Source organism: Alnus glutinosa, chromosome 3 (genome assembly GCF_958979055.1).
Source record: "Alnus glutinosa chromosome 3, dhAlnGlut1.1, whole genome shotgun sequence".
NCBI lineage: Eukaryota > Viridiplantae > Streptophyta > Magnoliopsida > Fagales > Betulaceae > Alnus > Alnus glutinosa.
Genome location: NC_084888.1, coordinates 25,395,764 through 25,417,136, shown reverse-complemented (window position 1 = coordinate 25,417,136; position 21,373 = coordinate 25,395,764). Strand labels below are relative to the sequence as shown.

At 36.4% G+C, this 21,373-nt stretch overlaps 1 protein-coding gene and 1 long non-coding RNA gene across 2 annotated transcripts; one reads left to right on the top strand and one right to left on the bottom strand.

Annotated features, from left to right (window-relative positions):
- The first annotated feature begins 3,541 nt into the window (after positions 1 to 3,541).
- LOC133863277 (uncharacterized) lies at positions 3,542 to 7,009 on the top strand. Its single transcript, XM_062299228.1, has 6 exons — positions 3,542 to 4,456; positions 4,559 to 4,925; positions 4,970 to 5,080; positions 5,262 to 5,547; positions 5,842 to 6,412; positions 6,539 to 7,009. The coding sequence occupies exons 1-6, from the start codon at positions 3,542 to 3,544 to the stop codon at positions 7,007 to 7,009; spliced, it is 2,721 nt and encodes a 906-aa protein (XP_062155212.1).
- A 3,638-nt stretch (positions 7,010 to 10,647) lies between these two features.
- LOC133864908 (uncharacterized) lies at positions 10,648 to 13,091 on the bottom strand. Its single transcript, XR_009899580.1, has 4 exons — positions 12,839 to 13,091; positions 12,698 to 12,762; positions 12,274 to 12,331; positions 10,648 to 11,001 (listed from the first exon to the last, which is right to left on the bottom strand). It is a non-coding gene; the product is annotated as an uncharacterized LOC133864908 (long non-coding RNA).
- Between the last annotated feature and the right edge of the window lie 8,282 nt (positions 13,092 to 21,373).

Here is a 21,373-nt window from a genome sequence, read left to right as displayed (position 1 = left end):
GTAGATTTTATAAAGAAACTAAGTTTTGAATGTCTTCGAAATGATTGATAAAATGTTGGATTTGTTTAGTTTTAAAAGGACGTGATTTAACAACTGCATGATTTCAACGTGACACAGTAGTGAAATATATACTGGTCAAGCACGGAACATTGAGCATGTAGTATAAAGCATACATACCCCACCAGTGACAGTATCAGCAACGGTAACAGTATCAGAAGGGTAACAAGATCAGCAGCACAATGAGTTATAATGAGCCATGGTCATGCATGTCATGTATAGCATTATTTTGTGAGAGATGTTTTTATGTTATGAGTAGTTTTGCTAGACGTATTAGTATGCATAAGAGTCTTCATGAAAAAGATCTTATGTATATTTCTATCGGATAGTCATGTGTTAATAGCATACATTGAACTTGAAAGTACATGGATACATGAATGCCCAGGCGCGAGTAATGGCATGTCTATGAGTAAGAAGGTTGACTGTTCTTGTGCTTCAGGAAAGATGTGTTAGCATGATTGAGTTTAACTCTAGTGCTCTCATGATCTACTGACGTTTAAGGCACGAAGCTAAAATACGATTAGAGATGGTGTTGCGAGTGTTTTGTTGACGGATGTTATCCTAGTATGGAAGAGTAAGATGCCATGTTCCTTGCTTAAGACTTATGTGTATACGTGTTATCTGTGATGGAGTGATCGTGTGCACATATGTCCAAGAGACCGATGAAAGTATTATAATAGAAGGGCTAGTATGTGGAAACTTCCAAGGAGAGATGACTGGAACTTCTACATATTTTCCCAGCTATTTATTAGGTTTTAAATGTTTTGTAAAAAGTCGGTGCTTGCTGCATTAGCTGTTGGTAAATTGTGGCTAATATAGTGCTCGCACGACTAAAAATAAAAAAAGGTTGGTTCATTGTGAAAACTCAGTTAGTCTTATACCACTAAGGTCTTAGTATGAGGTATACTAAGGCGGTGAACTCATCATTTCACCTATGCGGATGTGGAAACCACCACAACCGTGTAGATGATGTTCCTGTGATTGCAGGCACTCCTGAGGCGGACGACGATGTGGTAGCACACTACCTGGGATACTACGATTGATGCACGTAGCGACGATCGTAGTGAGGTAGGACTATGATGTCCTTATTTTTGGGTATTTTTGTGTATGGCTTGATGTGTGGGTCACACCCTATTTTGTATCAGCCATACTTTTTGTAGTTACATGTATTAAGCTTTAAACAGATAGATTGTATTATGGCTCGCATATGTTTAGACAACTAGTGTGTTTATAGTTATGCTTTCCCGCTTTATTGATGTTATCATAAAGTCTTCCGTTGTAGATGTAACTCTGTATATCCGGTGCATGTTATGGGCATATGCCTATGTTGGCTGAGCGACATGTAGTCGTGCCACTGCAATAACTCATTTTACGCTTTGTATAAAAAAATAAAAAAAATAAAAAAAAAAAAAAGGGTCGTCACATATTTTTTTTAAATTGGATGCGTGTGAATGAATTTTACATACTGTAAATAATGGACTTATAAATATTGGGTTGAATGGATCCAAAAGGTTCAGGATATGAATGTTTGCCTGAGTTGAGAACAATAATAATTAAGATTGAGATGAACGACTCTCAAAAGTACTAGGAGAGGGACGTGGAACATACTCTGTTAGTATGAAAACCCTGATCTTTCATTTCTTTTGCAATCATAACCTCAAACTTTAAAAACTTTTAATTTAGTGTATCCATCTTTCAATTTTTTTCAATTTCAACCATCTGTTAGAATTTTTTATTAAATCCTGTCAAAATTCTTGAAATAGCACTGTGTTTGTTTGTTTGTTTTCTTCTTTTTTTTTTTTTTTTTTTTTTCAAATTCCGTTAAATTCTTATCATTGTTATTTCATTGCTAGTGAGACCATGCTTTTGTACTCAAAGCTAGTGAAGGATTTACATCAAATGGTACAAAGAATGATTTTTGAAAGTTATGGTTTGGAGAAGTACCATGACCCTCACAACGAGTCCACATATTACCTTCTTTGGCTCATGAAATATAGAGTGCCTGAGACAAATGAGAGTAATATAGTCTTTCATGCTCATATGGACAAGAGCTTCACTGCAATCATCCATCAAATTTATATTGACGGATTGCGGATCACAATGAAGGATGACGAGTGGATTGCTTGCAAGTTATTGTCGTATTCCTTTGTCTTCTTTGCTGGTGATGCACTCTTGTTAGATTATCCTCTTCCATTCTACGAAGGGAAAAACTTTTACGGGTTGATTTGACATGTTTTAAGTAATTTTATTTTTTATTTTTTATAAGGCGCCTAAAATGGGAAGCCATTGACGTGTGAAATGAATATCAAGAATTTTTTGAGAAGCATATTTTGAATGATGTATGCAGGGATGGAGCAATGGCAGAATTTGTTCAGCTAGACATTGAGTCATTCTGAACACAAAAGAAGAGAGGTACTCAGTCGGGCTATTTTTGTTCAGTGCTGGAATGATACAAGTTCCTGAGGAGTTGGTTGATGAGCAAAATCCAATATGGTTTCAAGAATTTGATCATCAAAAGTTCCTTTGTTTCTTCAAGACGGAGGAAGGCTAGAAAGCTAAGTGTCCTATCCAAGCATACTATGGTGCTTGAAAGTAGCTATTTCCATGTAGATGAAACCTAGCATGTCAAGTTTATGTGTGAATTTGATAAAAGTCTGTCAAGTTTATGTTTGAGTTTGATAACTGTGTGACTTGGTTCTTATGAATACTGTTTGTGCGTTTTTTATGTAAGCCTGTATAAGTTTTATATATGTTAATGTTGACAGGTTTCTTAATAAGTTAAGCTTTTGAGATGATGAATTTGTAATGTCGAAGTGAATTCATTTAAAATAATTATTCTATTGCACAATACCAGCTTTTCATCGAGTGGAGATGCCATTTAAGTTAAAACCATTAGATGAAAAAAAATAAATAAAACGAGGTAAAGGGAGAGGTATTCTTTTGAAATCTTGAAAGTTGATTTTTTCGAATGTCTATTATCCAGTTTTGCCTTGTATGCCCATTTCTATCTTTGTGTGAAATTACTTTTGCTTAGAAATATCTTAATATAGTTGACCTCATGCCAGTAGGCCAATTATAGAGACAAAAACCAGTTTTGGTTTCTTTTGGTCCTATTGGGCACAATGTGATGGTTGATAAGGAGGAGGAGGAGGAGATTCCGAGTAGAACTCCTATCACTTTCCTTGATGTGTTTGAGCATGCCCTAAATACTAAGGATAAAGGGAAGGCTCAAATGGGAGAGAGCAGCAGGGGGGACCGAGTTTTCTCCTTCTAAAGGGACATGAAGATCCTCATTTGGAATGTTAGGGGCTTGAATATGCCCCTAAAACATAAAGAGATTAGGAAGATGGTGAATAGGCTTGGGGTTTCTGTTCTTTGTTTGGTGGAGACCCGGGTTTAAACAATTTAATTTTGATAGAATTGTCCCTTCTATATGGTTCTCAGTTAGGAAGTTATTCACAATTACTATGCTCACTGCTTGGGGATGGTATGGATTTGTTGGGACCCAAGTGGATCCTTTATTAAGGCTATTGATGTACATGAGCAAGTTATTACTTGCCATGTCCATTCTGTTGATATGGGAAGGCCTTGGATGTTCTCTGTGGTGTATGGTGCCACTCAAGGGTTGGAAAGGAGATTTTTGTTGCAAAAACTTCAGTACATTAAAACTTTAGTTAGCTGCCATCCGTGGCTCTTGGTTGGTGATTTTAATGTAGTGATGACTGTTCAGGAAAAGTGGGGAGATGCTGGAATTTCTTGCTATGAAAAAGATTTTGAAGACTGTATTCTCGGACTGGAGGTGGATGACCTTGCGCATACAAGATGCTTTCATAACTGGACTAACAATCAAGTTGGTTCAGCTTTTGTTTCTAGGAAGCTTGATAGGGTCATGTCTAATTTGGTGTGGTTGCAACATTTTGGCAATACCTCTATTGAGTTTCTTGAGAGGGGGTTATCCGATCACTCACCAGCTTTGGTGACTATGGCTAAGTTTATTAGTTATGGTCCCAAACCGTTTAAATTCTTCAATTTTTGTGCTGAGCATGCTCATTTCATGGATTGGATTGGTGATAGTTGGAGAGTTGAGATGAATGGATATGCTATGTTTAGACTTTATGCTAAACTACAAGCTGCAAAGAATATGTTGAAACAGAAAAATATGGAGGATTTTGGGGGGCTTGGACAGAAGGTGCTTCAAGGTAGACACAATTTGGCTAAAGTTCAAGTTGAATTTCTTGCTTCTAGAGGTAATACAAAATGTCATCGTAGAAATAAGGAATGTTTGCATCTTTTCATTTCTATTTCTAGTGTTGAGGAGAATTTTTTGAAGCAAAAGTCCTATAACAAATGGTTGAATTTAGAGGATGGAAATAATGTTTTCTTTCACAACTCGGTTAAGGTGAGGAACTCCTCCAACCTTATCTAGATGTTGAAAGATGTTAATGGTAATTGTCTTCAAGATGTGCAGGGTATTTAGAACCTGGCTCTTAACTTTCATCAGAAGCTTATTGTTAGTTCCTCCCATGTTTTTTCTTCTGCGAAGGCCAGAAGGGTTGCTGGTCTCATTAAGAGGAAGTTTTTTGAGAACTGTATTGCTGGAATGAATGCTCCAGTGACAAGGGTTGAGATTGCAAAGGTGATGTTTGCTATGAATAAACATAAGGCACTAGGCCTGGATGGTTTTTCTACTGGATTCTTCCACAAGGCTTGGCCTATTGTTGGGGGAGATGTGTGTGATGCTACCCTTGAGTTCTTTGACTCTGGCCTGCTTCTTAAGAAGGCTAATTCAACTATTCTTATGCTGGTCCCAAGAAGAAGAGCCCCTCTTCTATGGGAGATTACCGTCTCATTTCCTGCTGCAATGTTGTGTATAAGTGTATCACGAAAATCATTGCTAATAGAATGATTCCAGGTCTTGATGATGTCATTAATGCACATCAAGGTGCTTTTATCCCTAGCCAAGGTATAGCTGAGAATATTTTACTGGCTCAGGAAGTGGTGAATGATTATCACAAGGAGAGAGGTAAGCCTCGTTGCACCCTCACAGTGGATTTGATGAAAGCTTAGGACTCTTTGAGTTGGGAATACATTCTATTTTGTTTACATTGTTTTGGTACTCCTCCTAAATCCTTGGATTCGGGAATGCATTACAAGTCCTAGTTTCTCTATAGCTCTCAATGGTACATTGGTGGGCTATTTTCAAGGGAAAAAAGGACTTAGACAAGGGGATCCATTGTCCCCTTATCTTTTTGTCCAAGCTATGGAGGGGCTAGCTCTTTCGCTAGAGGAGGTTTTTCATTCTCATCTTTTTGTTTTCCATCCTAAATGTAATTTGATCAAGCTACATCATCTCTGCTTTGCGGATGACCTACTGATATTCTCTGAACGTTCCATTGATTCTGTCCAAGCCATTCTTGCTGCTATTTCGAGGTTGAAGGCTAATCCTTCTAAGAGTTCGGTTTTCCTGGCTAGTGTTCCTCCTATTGTGAAGTAGGAAATTCTCCATGTTCTACAAATGCCAGAAGGTGTTTTACCCGTGAGATATCTTGGTATTCCTCAAATTACCAAGCGACTTTCTGTTGTGGATTCTAAGGCTTTAATCACCAAGATTTCTTCTTGAATTGATTCCTGGTTAGTGAGAAAGCTGTCGTTTGCTGGGAGACTTCAACTTCTGTCTTCTGTTATCTTAAGTCTACATCTTTTCTGGGCTAGAGTTTTCATTCTTCCTAAGAAAATCATTCAGCTTCTTGAACAAAAATTTAATTGTTTCCTATGGTGTGGTAGTGATGTGAAGGCCAAGGCAAAAGTGTCTTGGGATAAGATCTGTATGCCTAAGAAGGAAGGAGGTTTAGGAATCAAGAACATTGAGGTTTGGAAACAAGCTTCAATTTTGAACCTCATTTGGAACCTTTTCACCAAAGCTGGTTCTCTTTGGGTGGCATGGGTTAATATTAATTGGTTAAAGGGTAGGAGTGTGTGGCAGATTCCTATCCCTAAGTCATGCTCTTGGAGCTTGAAGAAGATCTTGAAATTGAGAGACATTGCTAAGAAGTTTATCCGGTTTAAGGTGGGTGATGGTAGTAAAATTTTTCTCTGGTTTGATCATATGCACCCATCTAGATATTTGTTGGATACTTTTGGATATAGAGTAGTTTATGATTCATACCTTACTTTGGAGTCTAAACCTTCTTCTATTATCCTTCATGGGCAGTGGTTTTGGCCTAGTGCCCGGTCTGATGCTTTGGTTGATATTCAAGTTCAGCTCCCGGAGATTGGCCTTGGAGGTATTGATACTCCTATTTGGGATTCCAGGAGAGACACCTACTCTTTTTCAGAGACTTGGGATAAGTTGAGAGTAAGGAATCTAGAGGAAGTTTGGTGGAAGCTTGTTTAGTTTTCACAAGCTATCCCCAAACATTCTTTTCTACTTTGGTTAGCCTATTGTGATGCTATTGTTACTAAACATAAAATGTCTTGTTAGGGCTATATAGGTGCTGTCAATTTTCTCTTTTGTCATGGCTGTATGGAGGATAGGGACGATCTCTTTTTTGGTTGCAGCTTTAGCTGGCGAGTTTGGAGAGTTGTCATGGCTGTTTGCTTGATTGAAAACCCTCCTATATACTGGGATGAGGTTTTGCAATGGGGTATTGCTATGTTCCATGGTAAGACTACATGCTTGGGGAGGCTCTGTATTGGGGTTGTGGTGTATCATCTTTGGAGGCAAAGGAACAACATTCAGCATGGAAACACCCCACGAACAGAAGAGGCTTTAGTTGCTCAAATTCTTTGGGAAGTGCATGCTAGAGTGCTGGCCAGAGGAAATATCAAGGGGTTGTCTAAACATATGTCTCTTGATATTGTTGGAAGTTGCAATCCTTGTTATGATTGGTTGTTAGATGTTGCAATTGGGTTGGTTTATCTGGTCTTTTATGGGTGTTGCCGCTATACGTAGCAGTAGGTTGAGGTTTTAAAGGTTGTTGCTGCTCCACGCAGCAGTGGGTAACTTTTGTTTTGTGTTCCAGTTTTCAGACAGTTTACTGAAGGGATGTTTTTGTTGAGTTTTGTTCTACAAAGCATTTGATTCATCCAAAAAAAAAAAAAACCACTATTGGTGACTCATTGTAGGTATTACTGTAGAACACTTTCTGATGCCTAAGTCAATGGAGAATTTTTGGAGGGAATGTAAAGCAAGAAAGTGAGGAAGAGCTTAGAAATTTACCTGCTACAGTAATCTCCTATTTATAAGGAAAGAGGTATAACAACATGAGCTATGTAGCACTATCCTATTGGGAAACATCTTGTTAGTACTGACCGTCCTGCATTAGCGTGTGGCAGACATGGTTGTTATAACGCGGGTAATGGTTGGCAAATATTCCACTTCACAGCCAATTGTCAAAGTGGTCCTACTGTTTGTCAGAACAGTGACGTGAAAGGGGAGTACAAGTTTTTTGTAATGCACCTTTCGATCAACTGGGGCCGCTAGTCGAAGGGGGCATAGCTGATAGCACTGTGTTCATCCACCGACAGACACAACTAAGCCCAAGGTTAATCCTGAGGGCCAATGGGGCCGTTTTGACCTAGAGAATATTGGAATATATTTATTTTTTTTTTTTTTGTGAAATACAAATTTATAATCCTCTGAATTAGATTTCTAAAGCTACAAAATTAGTACCCATCTAATATTGAAGTCAAAAGACATCACAGGTTTACTTCAAAAGGTTTAATTGGTTTCATGATTACCAATTTGCAAGATTGCATGAAGCCATGTGTAATCAGGACTACATCGTTCTCCTCGAGTTGGAGAGAACTGACCCTTGAATTCGAATTGTCTTTGCCTCAATCTTTCGGATGCCCAATCAATCCCTTATGTAACACCCAAGCTTTATCAAAAAGTTGCAAGTAGAAAATATCTTAATTTTTCATGTGACATTACTACATGAACTATAATACTAACAAATGCATCTAAAATAATCGTGCATAAATTTGTTCTTTTTCTTTTACTTCACAAACTCATCTCAAAATAAACCATACTAGAGCTTCTACATAAACGTCAAATATTAACATTGATATTACAATCTTAATTTTCATATATAACATTGTTCTCAAAAGGTGACACATGCGACACACAAAAATGCATTAAACTGACAACATAAGTCAGTCATCCACAAAATAGTCAGCCTCAAGCACAAAAGCCCCAAACAAGCATGAGTCTTAATCTTCATCCTTTCCAACAACATGTGTAAAATTACCACAAAATTTTTTACAAGTGGATGTGTGAAGCCGCAGCTCCACTGGTATAAACAAATTAATCATTTATATATAAAATGAGCCCCCTTTTCGAAAATGCCTTTATCTAGTGTTTATAATCATAGGTATATTTTTCGAAAACTGAGTTTGTCACCAAATTGTCATATTTGTAAGAATAGCCACTCATAGAGAAGTTTCTATAAATATATACAAAATTCTCATATTTTTTCTATGCATCTTCATAATATACACATAACTCCACATCACATAATATGGAGCAATAAAACTGTTTATAACATGATAAAGGAAAATCAACAGTTAAAAAATAAGAATACTTATATATCACATGCTTCCATATTAACATGTTGATCAGCATTATGCTTTCACATACTTTACCTTTTCAAATTGACAAGTGTACCCATACTACTAATTGACTGTTGGATTTTGCTTAGCGTATTCCCCCCCCCCCCCCCCCCTATTCGTTGGGCTACTAAAAATATATTCCTCTAATAGCTTTGAGGTGTTAAGCGTATTTTGCCACTTAACTGCTAGCTTATAACATGCATACATACATCATCATTTCTTTCACATGTATTATCTTATTTTATCCCTTTTCAAATCTTCTGTTCCTTCCAAAATTCAACTTCTTTTTAATAAATCATTTTAATTGATAATTCATTTTCAGATTCACACCTATGCAAGGTATCAAAAAAAATATATTCATATTGTAGCACCAAGCTCTAAGATTAGGGTTAATGGTGCTCTAGCTTGGCCTGTGTTTGGAGTTAGTCCTAAGACTTAAAACGGGTAGTAAATTGGATTTTCGGACACTTGTGAAGTTTTTTGTGAAGAACGATCAATTGGTGACTGAGAATGATGTTACGATGCTGATTAAAACCCGAACAATTAATAGGTATGGCACTAAGCAAAACAATTGATTGATCAGTGGCAGTCTGTATACAAATAAAAATTGGCTATTTTAGCAAGGGTTAATGGGAGTGAGCCTATTTAAGGGTCTTGGACGACCCTTAGGCCCCATTGCGTTCTTCCTTCAAGCCTCAGACGCTAGAGGGAGAAATAGGGGGAGTAAAGGAAAGATTTCTTGAAGGGTGTAGGGTCTCCACCTTTATGAGAGGAAAACCTATACCCAAAGCTTGTTTCTTTTCATGTCTTATGCTTATTTAATCCCTGTCTACTTCTGTTTCGTGTGCCTTTTTTCTTTTTTTTTACAACTTTTTGTTTTCTTTTGTGTGTGTGTGTGGGTTTGTTGCGAAAGAGTCATAAAGTGATTTTTTGTGGTTTGATGTTGATTTTAGAGTTAGAAAGTTGTAGTCTTTGGGGAGAGTTGATGTATGTTGATTTTATTAAACAAACATCAGTTTGGAGCATTTTTAAACATTTGATAAAATTATTAGGCTCATGGATTAATGGATTTAAAGTGTGCTCAGTTTGTTAAACATGTCACATGGTGCAATAAAAACATTATGTAAGCATTTACATACCTCGAGCGATTATCATTATTTTCAGACATATTTACCTCTACATTACGGCAATACATACCCTAATATTAGACATGTAGCACACTAAAAACCGTAACCTTATGAGCAAAACCCTAATTAGTTACTGCCTTCAACGATTGTTAGTGCTCGAGGATCAATTGTTTGATTTATACGCAATGATCGTTCAGCCTCTAGGGTGGAAAATTCAATGTCTGGAAGATCTAACAAACCACTTAGTAACTCTTCCTAAGCCAATCCTAACGGTCCTATAGCGTCTAATAATCAAATAATAGGCAATAACATGTTAAACACAAACACGGTTCCATTAACATTGACAAAAGACAAAAAATTTCTAACCCAGTTTTGAAATCCCCCTTTGGTAACAAACAGAGGTGAGCGTATAAAATGTAGTGTGATGTGTATTTACGTACTGTTTATAGTAAAGAAACTATATTTTCAAATCTAAAACTCACATGCATGGATTTATCCTTCTTTTAACTAAAATACTATCTTTAATGTCACGAAACTAGAAATATGGTTAAGCATATTAATATATATGATAAACAATAGAAAAATCATGCTTAAAAGCGAACAGAGAGGTTGGATTTTGCTTCTTACCACAAGGGAAGGAGCCTCTCCAAACTTTGAGGATAAATCAACCAAGAGAACATCTCTTCCTTTCTACGTTTTGCTATGAAAAAATGGGGGGAAATGGGACCTAGGTTTTATCCTAGGTGTGACGACCCGTTTTTTTTTTTTTTTTTTTTTTTTTTTTATACAAAACGTAAAACGAGTCATCGCAGTGGCACGACTAGGTGTCGCTCAGCCAACAGATGGCACATGCCCCATAACATGTACATGATAATCAGAGTATAACATACATCTATCTATGCAGCGGAAAACATAAATCTGAATAGCGGAAATTACAACTTATACATCTATCACAAATTAATTACAACAAAGAGCCATTTAACATCTATCTGTTTGAGTCTTATTAACACAATATTTACAAAACAACTATGACTTTACAAAGAATATGTGACACAAACGTCACAAGCTATACCAAACCTATAAAACAGTGAACAGCCCGTGGTCCGACAATTACAACCGTCGCGGTGAGCTTCAGTCATATTATCCCAAGCACACTACTACCGACCCATCGACTATACCGTAGTACCTGCAGCTAAACAAACATCATCTACACGGTTGTGGTGGTATCCACAGCCGCATAGGTGAAATAATGAGTTCACCGCCTTAGTATACCTCATACTAAGACCTCAGTGGTATAAGACTAACTGAGTTTTCACAAAGAACCAACCTCTATTTATTTTTAGTCGTGCGAGCACTATATTAGCCACAATTTACCAATAGCTAATGCAGCAAACACCGACTATTTAGAAAACATTTAAAACATACTATATAGCTGTGAACATATGTAGAAGTTCCAATCTACCGCTTGGAAGACTCTACATATAGACCCCTCTATAATAATACTTTTCACCGGTCGCTTGGACATATGTGCACACGATCACTCCATCACAGATATCACGTATACACATAAGTCTTAAGCAAAGAACATGGCATCTTACTCTTCCATACTAGGATAACATCCTTCAACAAAACACTCGCAACACCATCTCTAATCGTATTCCAGTTTCGTGCCTTGACGTCAGTAGATCATGAGAGCACTAGAGTTAAACTCAATCATGCTAACACGTCTTTCCTGAAGAACAAGAACAGACAACCTTCCTACTCATAGACATGCCATTACTCGCACCTGGGTAGTCATGTATCCATGTACTTTCAAGTTCAATGTATGATATTAACACATGACTATCCGATAAAAATATACATAAGATCTTTTTCATGAAGACTCTTATGCATACCAATACGTCTAGTAAAACTACTCATAACATAAAAACTTCTCTCACAAAACAATGCTATATATGCTATGCATGACTCAATGTGTTGCTGATACTGCCTCAATGTGCTGATACTGTTACTCTGCTGATACTGTTACTCTGATATGTATGCTCTATACTACATGCTCAATGTTCCGTGCTTGACCAGTATCTATTTCACTACTGTGTCACGCTGAAATCATGCAGTTGTTAAATCACGCCCTTTTAAAACTAAACAAATCCAGCATTTTACCCAACACTTTGAAATCATTCAAAACTTAGTTTCTTTATCAAATCTACTCAGTTTCAACATGACATGTTCTCAAACAATTTGCATAATTTAAATCTCAACCGCAGAACTTAACACTTTAAATCTAGTCAATACTTTTCACTCTTGCACTATCTCTTAAACATCATTGATATAGTTTAAACATAATCGAAACTAATAAATCATCTCAAAGCATATACATTTCATCATATGGTTGGTTCAGTTTCATAAACAATATATATATTTTTATCAACCCAATAAATATAAAAATATATATTTTCTCAGTGAGTGGAATACCCACCTCAGTTTGCTTGTACTCCCAATATCCAAACGACTCTAAGCTCAACCGTAACATGCCGCTAAAAATACAAGACATTGAATTAGTTAGCATTCTAACTAATATTACCATTAGGTAGCTTTTGAATCGCTCAAAAGCCACACTACTATGTTACCCACAAAATTTAAGGGTTTACATTACTACCCATTAATTAACTAAACCTATACATAGAATTATTCCTAGGTTTATAATTAAAATCTCCAACTTATGCAAACTACTAGCATTAGGACCTAACCCATATATACCTAACATTCCTAAATATGAATCCATAATTTCTAATTACTTTATTAAACCCAATATTGCTAACCCATAAGCATTACTTAGGGTTAATCACAATAAATAACATTTTAACAAAATACCCAAAAACTAAAGTCTATGGAAAACTTACCAAAAATTCACCACACCAAGACCCGATGCTCGGGAAGCTCCTAGCAACTCCAAACCACACAAAATCTAGAGAAAACGCCAAGTTAAACTAATTTCTACAAGATTTATAAAAATCTCCAAAAATGCGAATTTAGCGATTTACCTCAAAACGTTCGGTCAAAATGTAGATCAGGCTTCAAAGATTGCGTTGCCGAAATCGGATCTAAGATTGGACCGTTGGATCTTTACAGATCGTAAATTTTCTATGAAAATCCAAAAGAGAAAAAATTGAAAAGGAGCCCCTGCTGTTCCAAAAATAGAAACGAAGAGGCATTGCCTCTTTGATAAGGCCATTCGGCCATTTAATTAAAATGGCCACCTGGCCATTTGAGTGAAGGGCTAAGCCCTTCACTTGATATTTTTTTTTTTGGACGTGGGGCACAGGTCTGCGCCCCATGTGCCAATATATATATATTACTTTATTTAATTTATTTTGTAACGATCCACCCCCAATGACACAATATTGTCCGCTTTTGACTCCCATATCAGACTTTCCAGGAGGTCACCCATCCTGGGATTGCTCTCGCAGTGGCTCGCTTAACTGCGAAGTTCTGATAGGTTCATTGCCATCACGGCTTTAAAACGCGTTGTGTCATAAAGGATGCATTTATACATATAAGCACACCCTCATTCCCAGGCGATGTGGGATGTCACAATCACCCCCTCTTTGGACCCAGCGTCCCTGCTGACGTCCCTCATTGGGCTTGTGCACGCTCCCACCATCTCAGGTTGGGCAATGGCTCTGATACCATTTTCTGTGACGACCTATTTTTTTTTTGGACGTGGGGCGCAGATGTGCCAATATATATAAATTAAATAAAGTAATATATATATATATATATATATATATATTGGCACATGGGGCGTAGACCTGCGCCCCACGTCCAAAAAAAAAAAATGGGTCGTCACACTAGGTCCTTAAATTGGACTCCATGTATGCTTAGGACAAAACTTTAAAATCTTCTAGACAAGCTGTCATCGACCGTTCGAAGTTGGATCTCGAATGTTTGAGGAAAGCTGACTTCAATCATTTGAAGTTGGATCTCGAATGTTCAAGGATAGCTAGCTTTAATCATTCAAAGTTGGATTTTGAATGTTCAAGGGCAACATATATATTTTCTTTGAATAATTACTTGTTTAATTACTAGGAACTCCTTGCTCAAGTGACTTAACTTTCAAATCTGTTGTTAAAATATTTAAAAGTTCACAGGTTTTGATAAATCCATTTTTCTTATTATTAAAACTGCCACGTGCTTAGGCGGTTACACGTTAGAACGCCTAGTTGACAAACCTCTCAAGTACGTAGGTTCCTGAAGCGAATCACATCAGGACAATTCAGTTGACCACCTTGCTGATGACATTCACTGTAAGTCATCTACTCATGTCGCATCAAGATGAGTTGCTGACACTCTAGCTAATGAGGCTCTCAGTGGCTCACTGTATTAATCACGCTAGGACGAATCTTGCTGAGGTGCTAGCTAACGCCAATTTACTAACTTTCAAAATTTGAATTTCAAACTTCAACCACCAAAACATCTAAGTGTTTCGAGACTTAGAGCCTCCTCATTGGCCACTCCAACTTAAAAATTTCACCAAAATTTAGAGAAAGATCTCAAAAAACACCATGCATTGGACTCCCTATAATTTCTCCAAACTAATATTTGTTAGAAATTCTCACCAAATTTAACCCCCACTTTTCTCACGCTATTCCAGGAAAATATTATTTCCTTCTCACTTCCCTCCCATCTCACTTTTCCTCCGCACCATCTCAGTCTTCCGCTTCATATCTCTATGCAGCTGGCCCAATTTCTTTGTGCAATTTCTTCATCAAAATCTAGACGAGTTCTTCACAGTAATTTCCGTCTCTCTTACTCTGTCATTCCTCAAAGCTGAATTCTTCATGGTACTACTTTCTCTCTCTCCCTCTGTCTCTCCTTCTCTCTCGCTCTCTCTGCTATACAACACCGAGAGAGAGTCCATTAACATCTGGGTGACTCTCTCTCTCTCCCTCTCTTGCACTTGAAGACATCTGGGTGACGATTTCTTCTGGCCCATCTCAATTTTTTTACAAATATTTGGCTTTTTTTATATGGGTATTGATTTAAGGTTCAAAGATCTATTTTTTTTTTTTTTTTCATCTAGGTATGATGATTGCCTGGAACTTTGAACTTAATACTTGTTGTATTGCCATAGATGTGAATAAATGATGAACTACTGCATTTGGTTTTTTCATTTATGATTTGGGTTTATGATGTTGTTCTAGTTTTAGCTTAAATTTCCTCACTTTATCAATTTAAGGTTGAATAATTAAGAGTCCCTTAATTGTCTGTTGTTGGATTTGCGTGATTGGGTTAACTGTCTGTTGCTTTTTCTGTGTTGGTGGTAAATAGTCCAACATTTATTCATATTTGTTTGAAATTCAGCAAGTATGTTTATCATTATAAAATAAAAGATGGGATATGACAACATGGATTAAAGTACTCTATTGGTGGAAGAAGAAAACACGTAAGAGTTTTTAATGCCATTTGTGGTGATCCTACTATATAACATGGACCCTTTTTTATTTTAATTACGGTTTCATGCTAGATTTAGGCTAGACCAGAAAGGACATGATTAAAAATAATTTGATGATAGGAAGTCAGGGGTAGCACTGATTGAAAACTAGAAGTGAAATAATTGGGTTAGATGACCAGGCTATTTGGAAAGCTAAAAATAGGGTTTATAATGTATCAAGTTTTTTGGAACCTTTTCTAGTTGATGATTGGGATGATGTAGCTATGTGTTGTATGAATCAGTTGAAAGGAAAAATCTTTAAAACTAAGCTCTGCAAATTGAGTCTAGGGGTTGTTGTGTATTGATGAGTGCCAAAAAGTGTATATTGAGACCCTTAATTTACATTAGTTAAACCTTTAGCTTTGTTATTTTCTGATGTTTTGGTTAGTTTTGGTGTTTTTGCATTTTTGCAAGACATTAAGAGAAAAATGGTAATTTTCAAGTGAAATTACATAGAAAGCTGGAAATTCAGAATTGCTGGGAAGTCGATCGATCGAAAATTGCCAGAAGTCGATCGATCGGTTATAAAATCGATCGATCGAATTTATGCGGAGTTGGAATTTCAGAAACCCTAGCTAACTCTATAAATACCATTCTTTTCTCATTTTTGGAGAAGGAGGCTGCTTGGGAGCGCCCTAGGCGCCATTCTCACTGTAGTTTAGGGCTTTTTGGTTTGATTTTGACCTAGAACTTCAATCCTTTGTAAGTTTCTTTGATTTTAATGTATTCTTGTTGTTTATTTATGCTTTCTTTAGTTATGTGTAGCTGAAATTTCGTCTAGGGTTGAGGATGAAACCTCACCATTGAAGAGAAACTGAGTTTCCATGCTTGTTTATGCTATTTGAGTATATGGGTTTTGATTTCTCATTGTTCTACTTCAATTATTGAGATTATTGTTGGATATCTCTTGTGATTTCCGGATACAAGTGATGATTTGATATAGTTTCATTAGATTGATGGCTTGGGTTTTCATTTATCAAAATGTTGGATATTTATTGTGTTTCATTCCATGGATACATTTGATGATTTAGTCAAAACTAGATATCTTTTGTGATTTGTGCAAGTATGGATTCATCGAATGATTTAAACAACTTTTGAAGCAAAGTATAGCATACCTAAGATTCGTATGAGAGAATTAGAAATATGTTTGATGAGCATGAGACTATGTTGTTGTGATTTGGTGGGTGTGGATTCCAAAGCCCTAGACCCCTTTATTTTCATTATTTTTGTTTATGTTTTCTTTTGTTAAAAATCCCAAAATTCGGAACTAGATTAATATAAGATTAGTTTGAATAGAAATTAATTTTTGCAACACAATTCCTTGTGGGATCGACCTCGCACTTACAAAACGCTATATTGCAAAGCACTTGTGAGTACATTTAAAACACACAACATGTATCATGTTTGGATTCAACGTAATAACTTGATTCATAGTAATGTGCTATGTTCAGAGGAAGGTCTTATTGCAAGGATTTAATGGGAAATCAAGTCAAGGCTTATGGGGAAGGGATAGAATTGGAATCTGCATAACTTGTTGCTGGATTGATTTTCTTTCTGGTGTTGTTTTGGTGGTGTTGTTGAGAAAAGTTTGTGTAAGGGTTGTTGTTCCGATTTTCTTTTGGTTGTAAGCCCTTTTGGGTGGATAGTTGTCCAACTTGCTGGTGTGTTGGTGTTTTGTTTGGTTTATAAAGCTCTTATTCATCCAAAAATAAATAAAAATAAAAGAGAGAACCTCAACTGACATGATCTGATTAATAGATTTATGATTCCACCAATAAACAGCAACTTACAATTCTACTTGGGAATAAAAAAAAGAGTAGCCGATCTTAAATAGTTTAGGTTTCAGATTAGCTATGTGGAACTCATCTATCTTGAAATGGATGATTTGAGGATGTTGAGAAACAGAACACTAGAGTTTATAACAATATGTGTATATGTGTGCCTATATTCTTTGTTTATCTTGAAAGAAAAATGAATTGTACTGCACGACCCATTGATCATCTTCTTAGTGTATTACACATATGCAATACACACACATATGTACTGTGGTTATGTTGTTTTATTGTTTAATTTTTTAACTAAATTTTGGTGTATGGTTTGGATTATGGGGGCCGATTAGTGATGGATTCACAAACTCCTCAGTTCGGTTACTACACCAGTCTTATAACTGAAGATGATCTTGGGTTTCAAAGCACAAATGAAATTAGTGAACACCAAGTGGCTTCACCCCAACTTAAGGTTGAACCTACTATTAAAAAATCATGCCGAGGTAGCAACTTCACCATTGCCGATGACAATTTTCTTGTGGAGGCATGGCTTTATGTTTCCATGGATGTTGTTCAAGGAAATCAGCAAAAACATACGATTTATTGGGAAAGAATTTGTGACTACTTTCACGAACACAAGACACATGGAGCCAATCGTAATCAGAACTCTCTAATGAATCGGTGGTCAATCATTCAACTTGTAGTAAATAAGTTTTGTGGCTTCTTAGCCCAAATTGAAAAGAGGTCACAAAGTGGCTTAACTGGACAAGACAAGGTACGTTCTAATTATGGTCTTGGCTTGACCGACACATTACCATGTTTGGTATGCCTATTGAAAAGATTCTAATTATGTTGTATTTGCTAATAAATTTAAGATTGGACAGGCAAGACTAATGTATTTAGATGTTCAAAAATCACTATTTCACTTTGAACAATCTTGGCTTATTTTGAGGTTTCATCCAAAATGGGCGGCTCATATGGACAATGTTAAAAAACTGAAGAAAAAACCAAATGTGATAAATATAGGCGATGAGGAAGCCTCTCACAAAGCTTTTGAAGAGATAGAGCAACCAATAGGCCGAAAAGCTGAAAAGGAGAAACAAAAGAGAAAAGAACGTGAGAATCCAAGTGTTATTGCGATACTAAGTGACATAAATGAAGACAAGAAGAAGAAAATAAAGATGTTTGAGGAAGCACGTGAGCAAGACAAAGAGATGCTTCTTCTTAAGCAAGAGGAAGTGAGCCTTAGAGATAAGGAATTGCTCCTTAGAGAAAAATCGCTTCTGTTGGAAGAAGAGAGAGAGAGAAAAAAGAATTTATGTTGATGGATATAAGTCACTTGGATGAAGATGGCCAAGAATATGTCCGTTGACGCAAAAAGGCAATCCTTGAAGGTCAAATTCACAATCCTTGAAGGTTGTGGTATCCCATGACTAGGATAATGCTTTAAGATGAATGTCCATGACTAATCTGGACATGTTTTTTGATCAATCTCTAATTGTTGAACTCCTTTGTATTTTGCTTGTGCTGATTTTAGATTCTGTGCAGTAAGGATGGGGTGGTCCATGACTAGGATTATGCTTTAAGATTAATGTCCATGACTAATCTACACATGTTTTTTGATAAATCTCTAATTGTTGAACTCCTTTGTATTTTGCTTTTGCTGATTAAAGAATTTCTGTGCAGTAAGGATGGGGTGGCCCATGACTAGGATTATCCTTTAAGATGAATGTCCATGACAAATCTGGACATGTTTTTGATAAATCTCTAATTGTTGATCAGTTGGTTTTCTGTAATCTATTCTTGTTATCATTATTAGAGCGTTGAGAAATGGTCATGCTTTAGCAGTTGTATAAGTGATAACTCAGTATGTTGTTTTAGCTAATTCTATCATTTGTCTATTTGCTTAAAAAGATGTATAAAGGTTTATTGGATGATGTATAATTGAAAGTAAAAATCTAGGAGTGAATACCTACATTCATGTGATGGTGGAGGTTCTGACTACTTTTATACATGGTGCTTAGTTCTTTGTGGCAATTTGTTTAATTATTTATTATACCATCCATATTGAAGATATGTACCGAATGGCTTACATGTGAAATCCGTGTATTTGGCTTAATTTGGTTTATTGACTTAACTTTCTGGATTTCTTGCAAGGTGACATTTTGTTCTTGCATATGAGTAAGGATCCCATTCGTGCAGGAGAAATTGTTGTCTTTAATATTGATGTATGTTCCTTTTTTTCTGCTACCCATTCATTGTTCTTTAACTCTACTTGACATGCTGGTTTGTGTCTACTTCGTTTGAGTTAGTTAGACCCATCTATCCTTGAACCATTAGGTCCTGTTTCTATTTAGGGATGGATGTTTTTGTTTAGGCATGGACTATACTTCAATGGGGCTATTAGGAGAAACACTTCCTCTAGCTTAGATTTTTAGTACTGCCGCATGTACAGGAATTACTAGTATTCACATTCATGTTATAATGTTGAGCTTTTCCAGAATATTGATCCATTTAAACATTGACAGCCATAATAACATTACAACATATAATACCAAAAAAAAAAAAAAAACATCACATGCTAATATTAATTATTATAAAATATTCATGACTAATCGATAGTTCCTATGCCTCGCTATGTAGTTGCCATAAGTGTTCAACGAGGTCCAACTGGAGTTGAGAATGAGTTTCCTTGTCTCTAATGGAATGATGGCGTCGAAGGAACTCACTAAATAAAGTTGTTAAAGTGGTTATTCTCAAAATCAATAAAAAAATAATATATGTTTAAAGTAGAGAAATATTTAAGGAGTTTGATGTAGGAACCTTTTGGAAAGTGATAGTTAAAATCAAAAAATGTAGATTATTTCACCAAAATTTAGAGAAAATTTAAAGAGCCCATTGAGGATGCTCTTACAACATATTCCAATCACTAAAATATGTCAAAACTAAAAAGTTAACAAAGACAATTTGAGATATACATGATTCAAAAATTTTAGACATACAAAATTGAGCCAAATCTGAATGCTTCAACGTAAGTATGACAAAAATGAAGGACAAGAAGAATAACAACATTCCAATGACCATCATAAGACAACAGATCTATGTAAGAAAATTATCTAAATAAAATGATACAAGTTAAGGTGATGGGAGGAAGCATACTTCGGGTAAGATTTGATCATAGAACAAATCTACTAATCGGGTAGTGTCAGACCTATTCCTCGATCTCTCTCTCTCTTGTTGTACTGTAGAGCATTACAAGGAAAAAAAGCGCAAAACCTTGTTATGCTCTTGTAACTGGAACCTTCTTTTAATGGAAAAAAGATGAGCTGTGGAGGAAGGTAAAAACCAACGGTGATAGAGAAGAGGAGCTATGGATCGAGGAAGAGAGAGATACGACGAAGAGGAGCAGTGCAGGAAGAGATAGACAAACGACAACAGTGAAGAGGTGTTTTGGAGGAAGAGAGAGACAGAGAAAAAGAGCTATAGGAGGAAGAGAGAGAGAGAGACGGCCAAAATTAGATGGCCTTTAGGGGTATGGGACGAAGGAGACAGTGGAAAGTGGTTTATGCCCGTAAGAAGTGTAAACTATTTTACGCACGGAAAATGTTATTCATCTTGGTCAACTGAAAAGGTTTTTAGTTTGATAAAGATGTTCAGTCACCCCAAACACCTAAAATTTGGAGAAAAGGCTTTGCGCCTAAACAAACGGGCCCTAAATCTATGTCTAATTAACAGCAACCACAATAGCAAGATCTAGGTCTTGCAGCCTCACAATGCATGCCAACTATTTTTATGGTGATTGCTAGAACAGTCACCAGTTTTCAAGCAAAGATTCTCAAGATCAGCTCTGGCCGACACCTCTTGGAGTGTAGGTCAAATCAAAAAGATTTTTCGACTTTTGGCCCAAAATCTGGATTGAACATGCATTGCAAGCCGGGTTTTGTTCTTGTTGAGCCCAGCTAATTCTAAGGAGGGATCGACAACTTTTGTTTTTCTTTAAGAAAGCGGAAAGTTCTTGATAAGATATGTATCTTCTTCCAAGTTAATTTACAAAAAAAGGGAAAGGACGCTATTGAAGTTATGCTCTGTTTGTTTAAACGTAAAATATTTTCAGTCATTATCGACAAAATCATTATTCAGAAAAAATGTTTTTCCTGAAAATATTTTTCTGAGTTTCGCTCATACAAAAAAAATACCAACAGTGTAAAACAGAATCAAGTAATCGTCACCGGAATCCGGCAACATCCGGCCACTATCGCCGGATTCTGGCCAATTGGCCATAATCTAGTCCTCTGGAATTCGGCAAAGTTGTTGGATTC

Bases quoted from the DNA above. Each gene is read 5' to 3' on its own strand.
- LOC133863277 (XM_062299228.1), top strand. From the start codon at position 3,542: ATGGTATGGATTTGTTGGGACCCAAGTGGATCCTTTATTAAGGCTATT. The intron at 4,926-4,969 runs GTATAAGTGTAT...GAATGATTCCAG, and splicing joins ATTTCCTGCTGCAATGTTGT to GTCTTGATGATGTCATTAAT. The intron at 5,548-5,841 runs GTAGGAAATTCT...ATGGTGTGGTAG, and splicing joins AGTGTTCCTCCTATTGTGAA to TGATGTGAAGGCCAAGGCAA.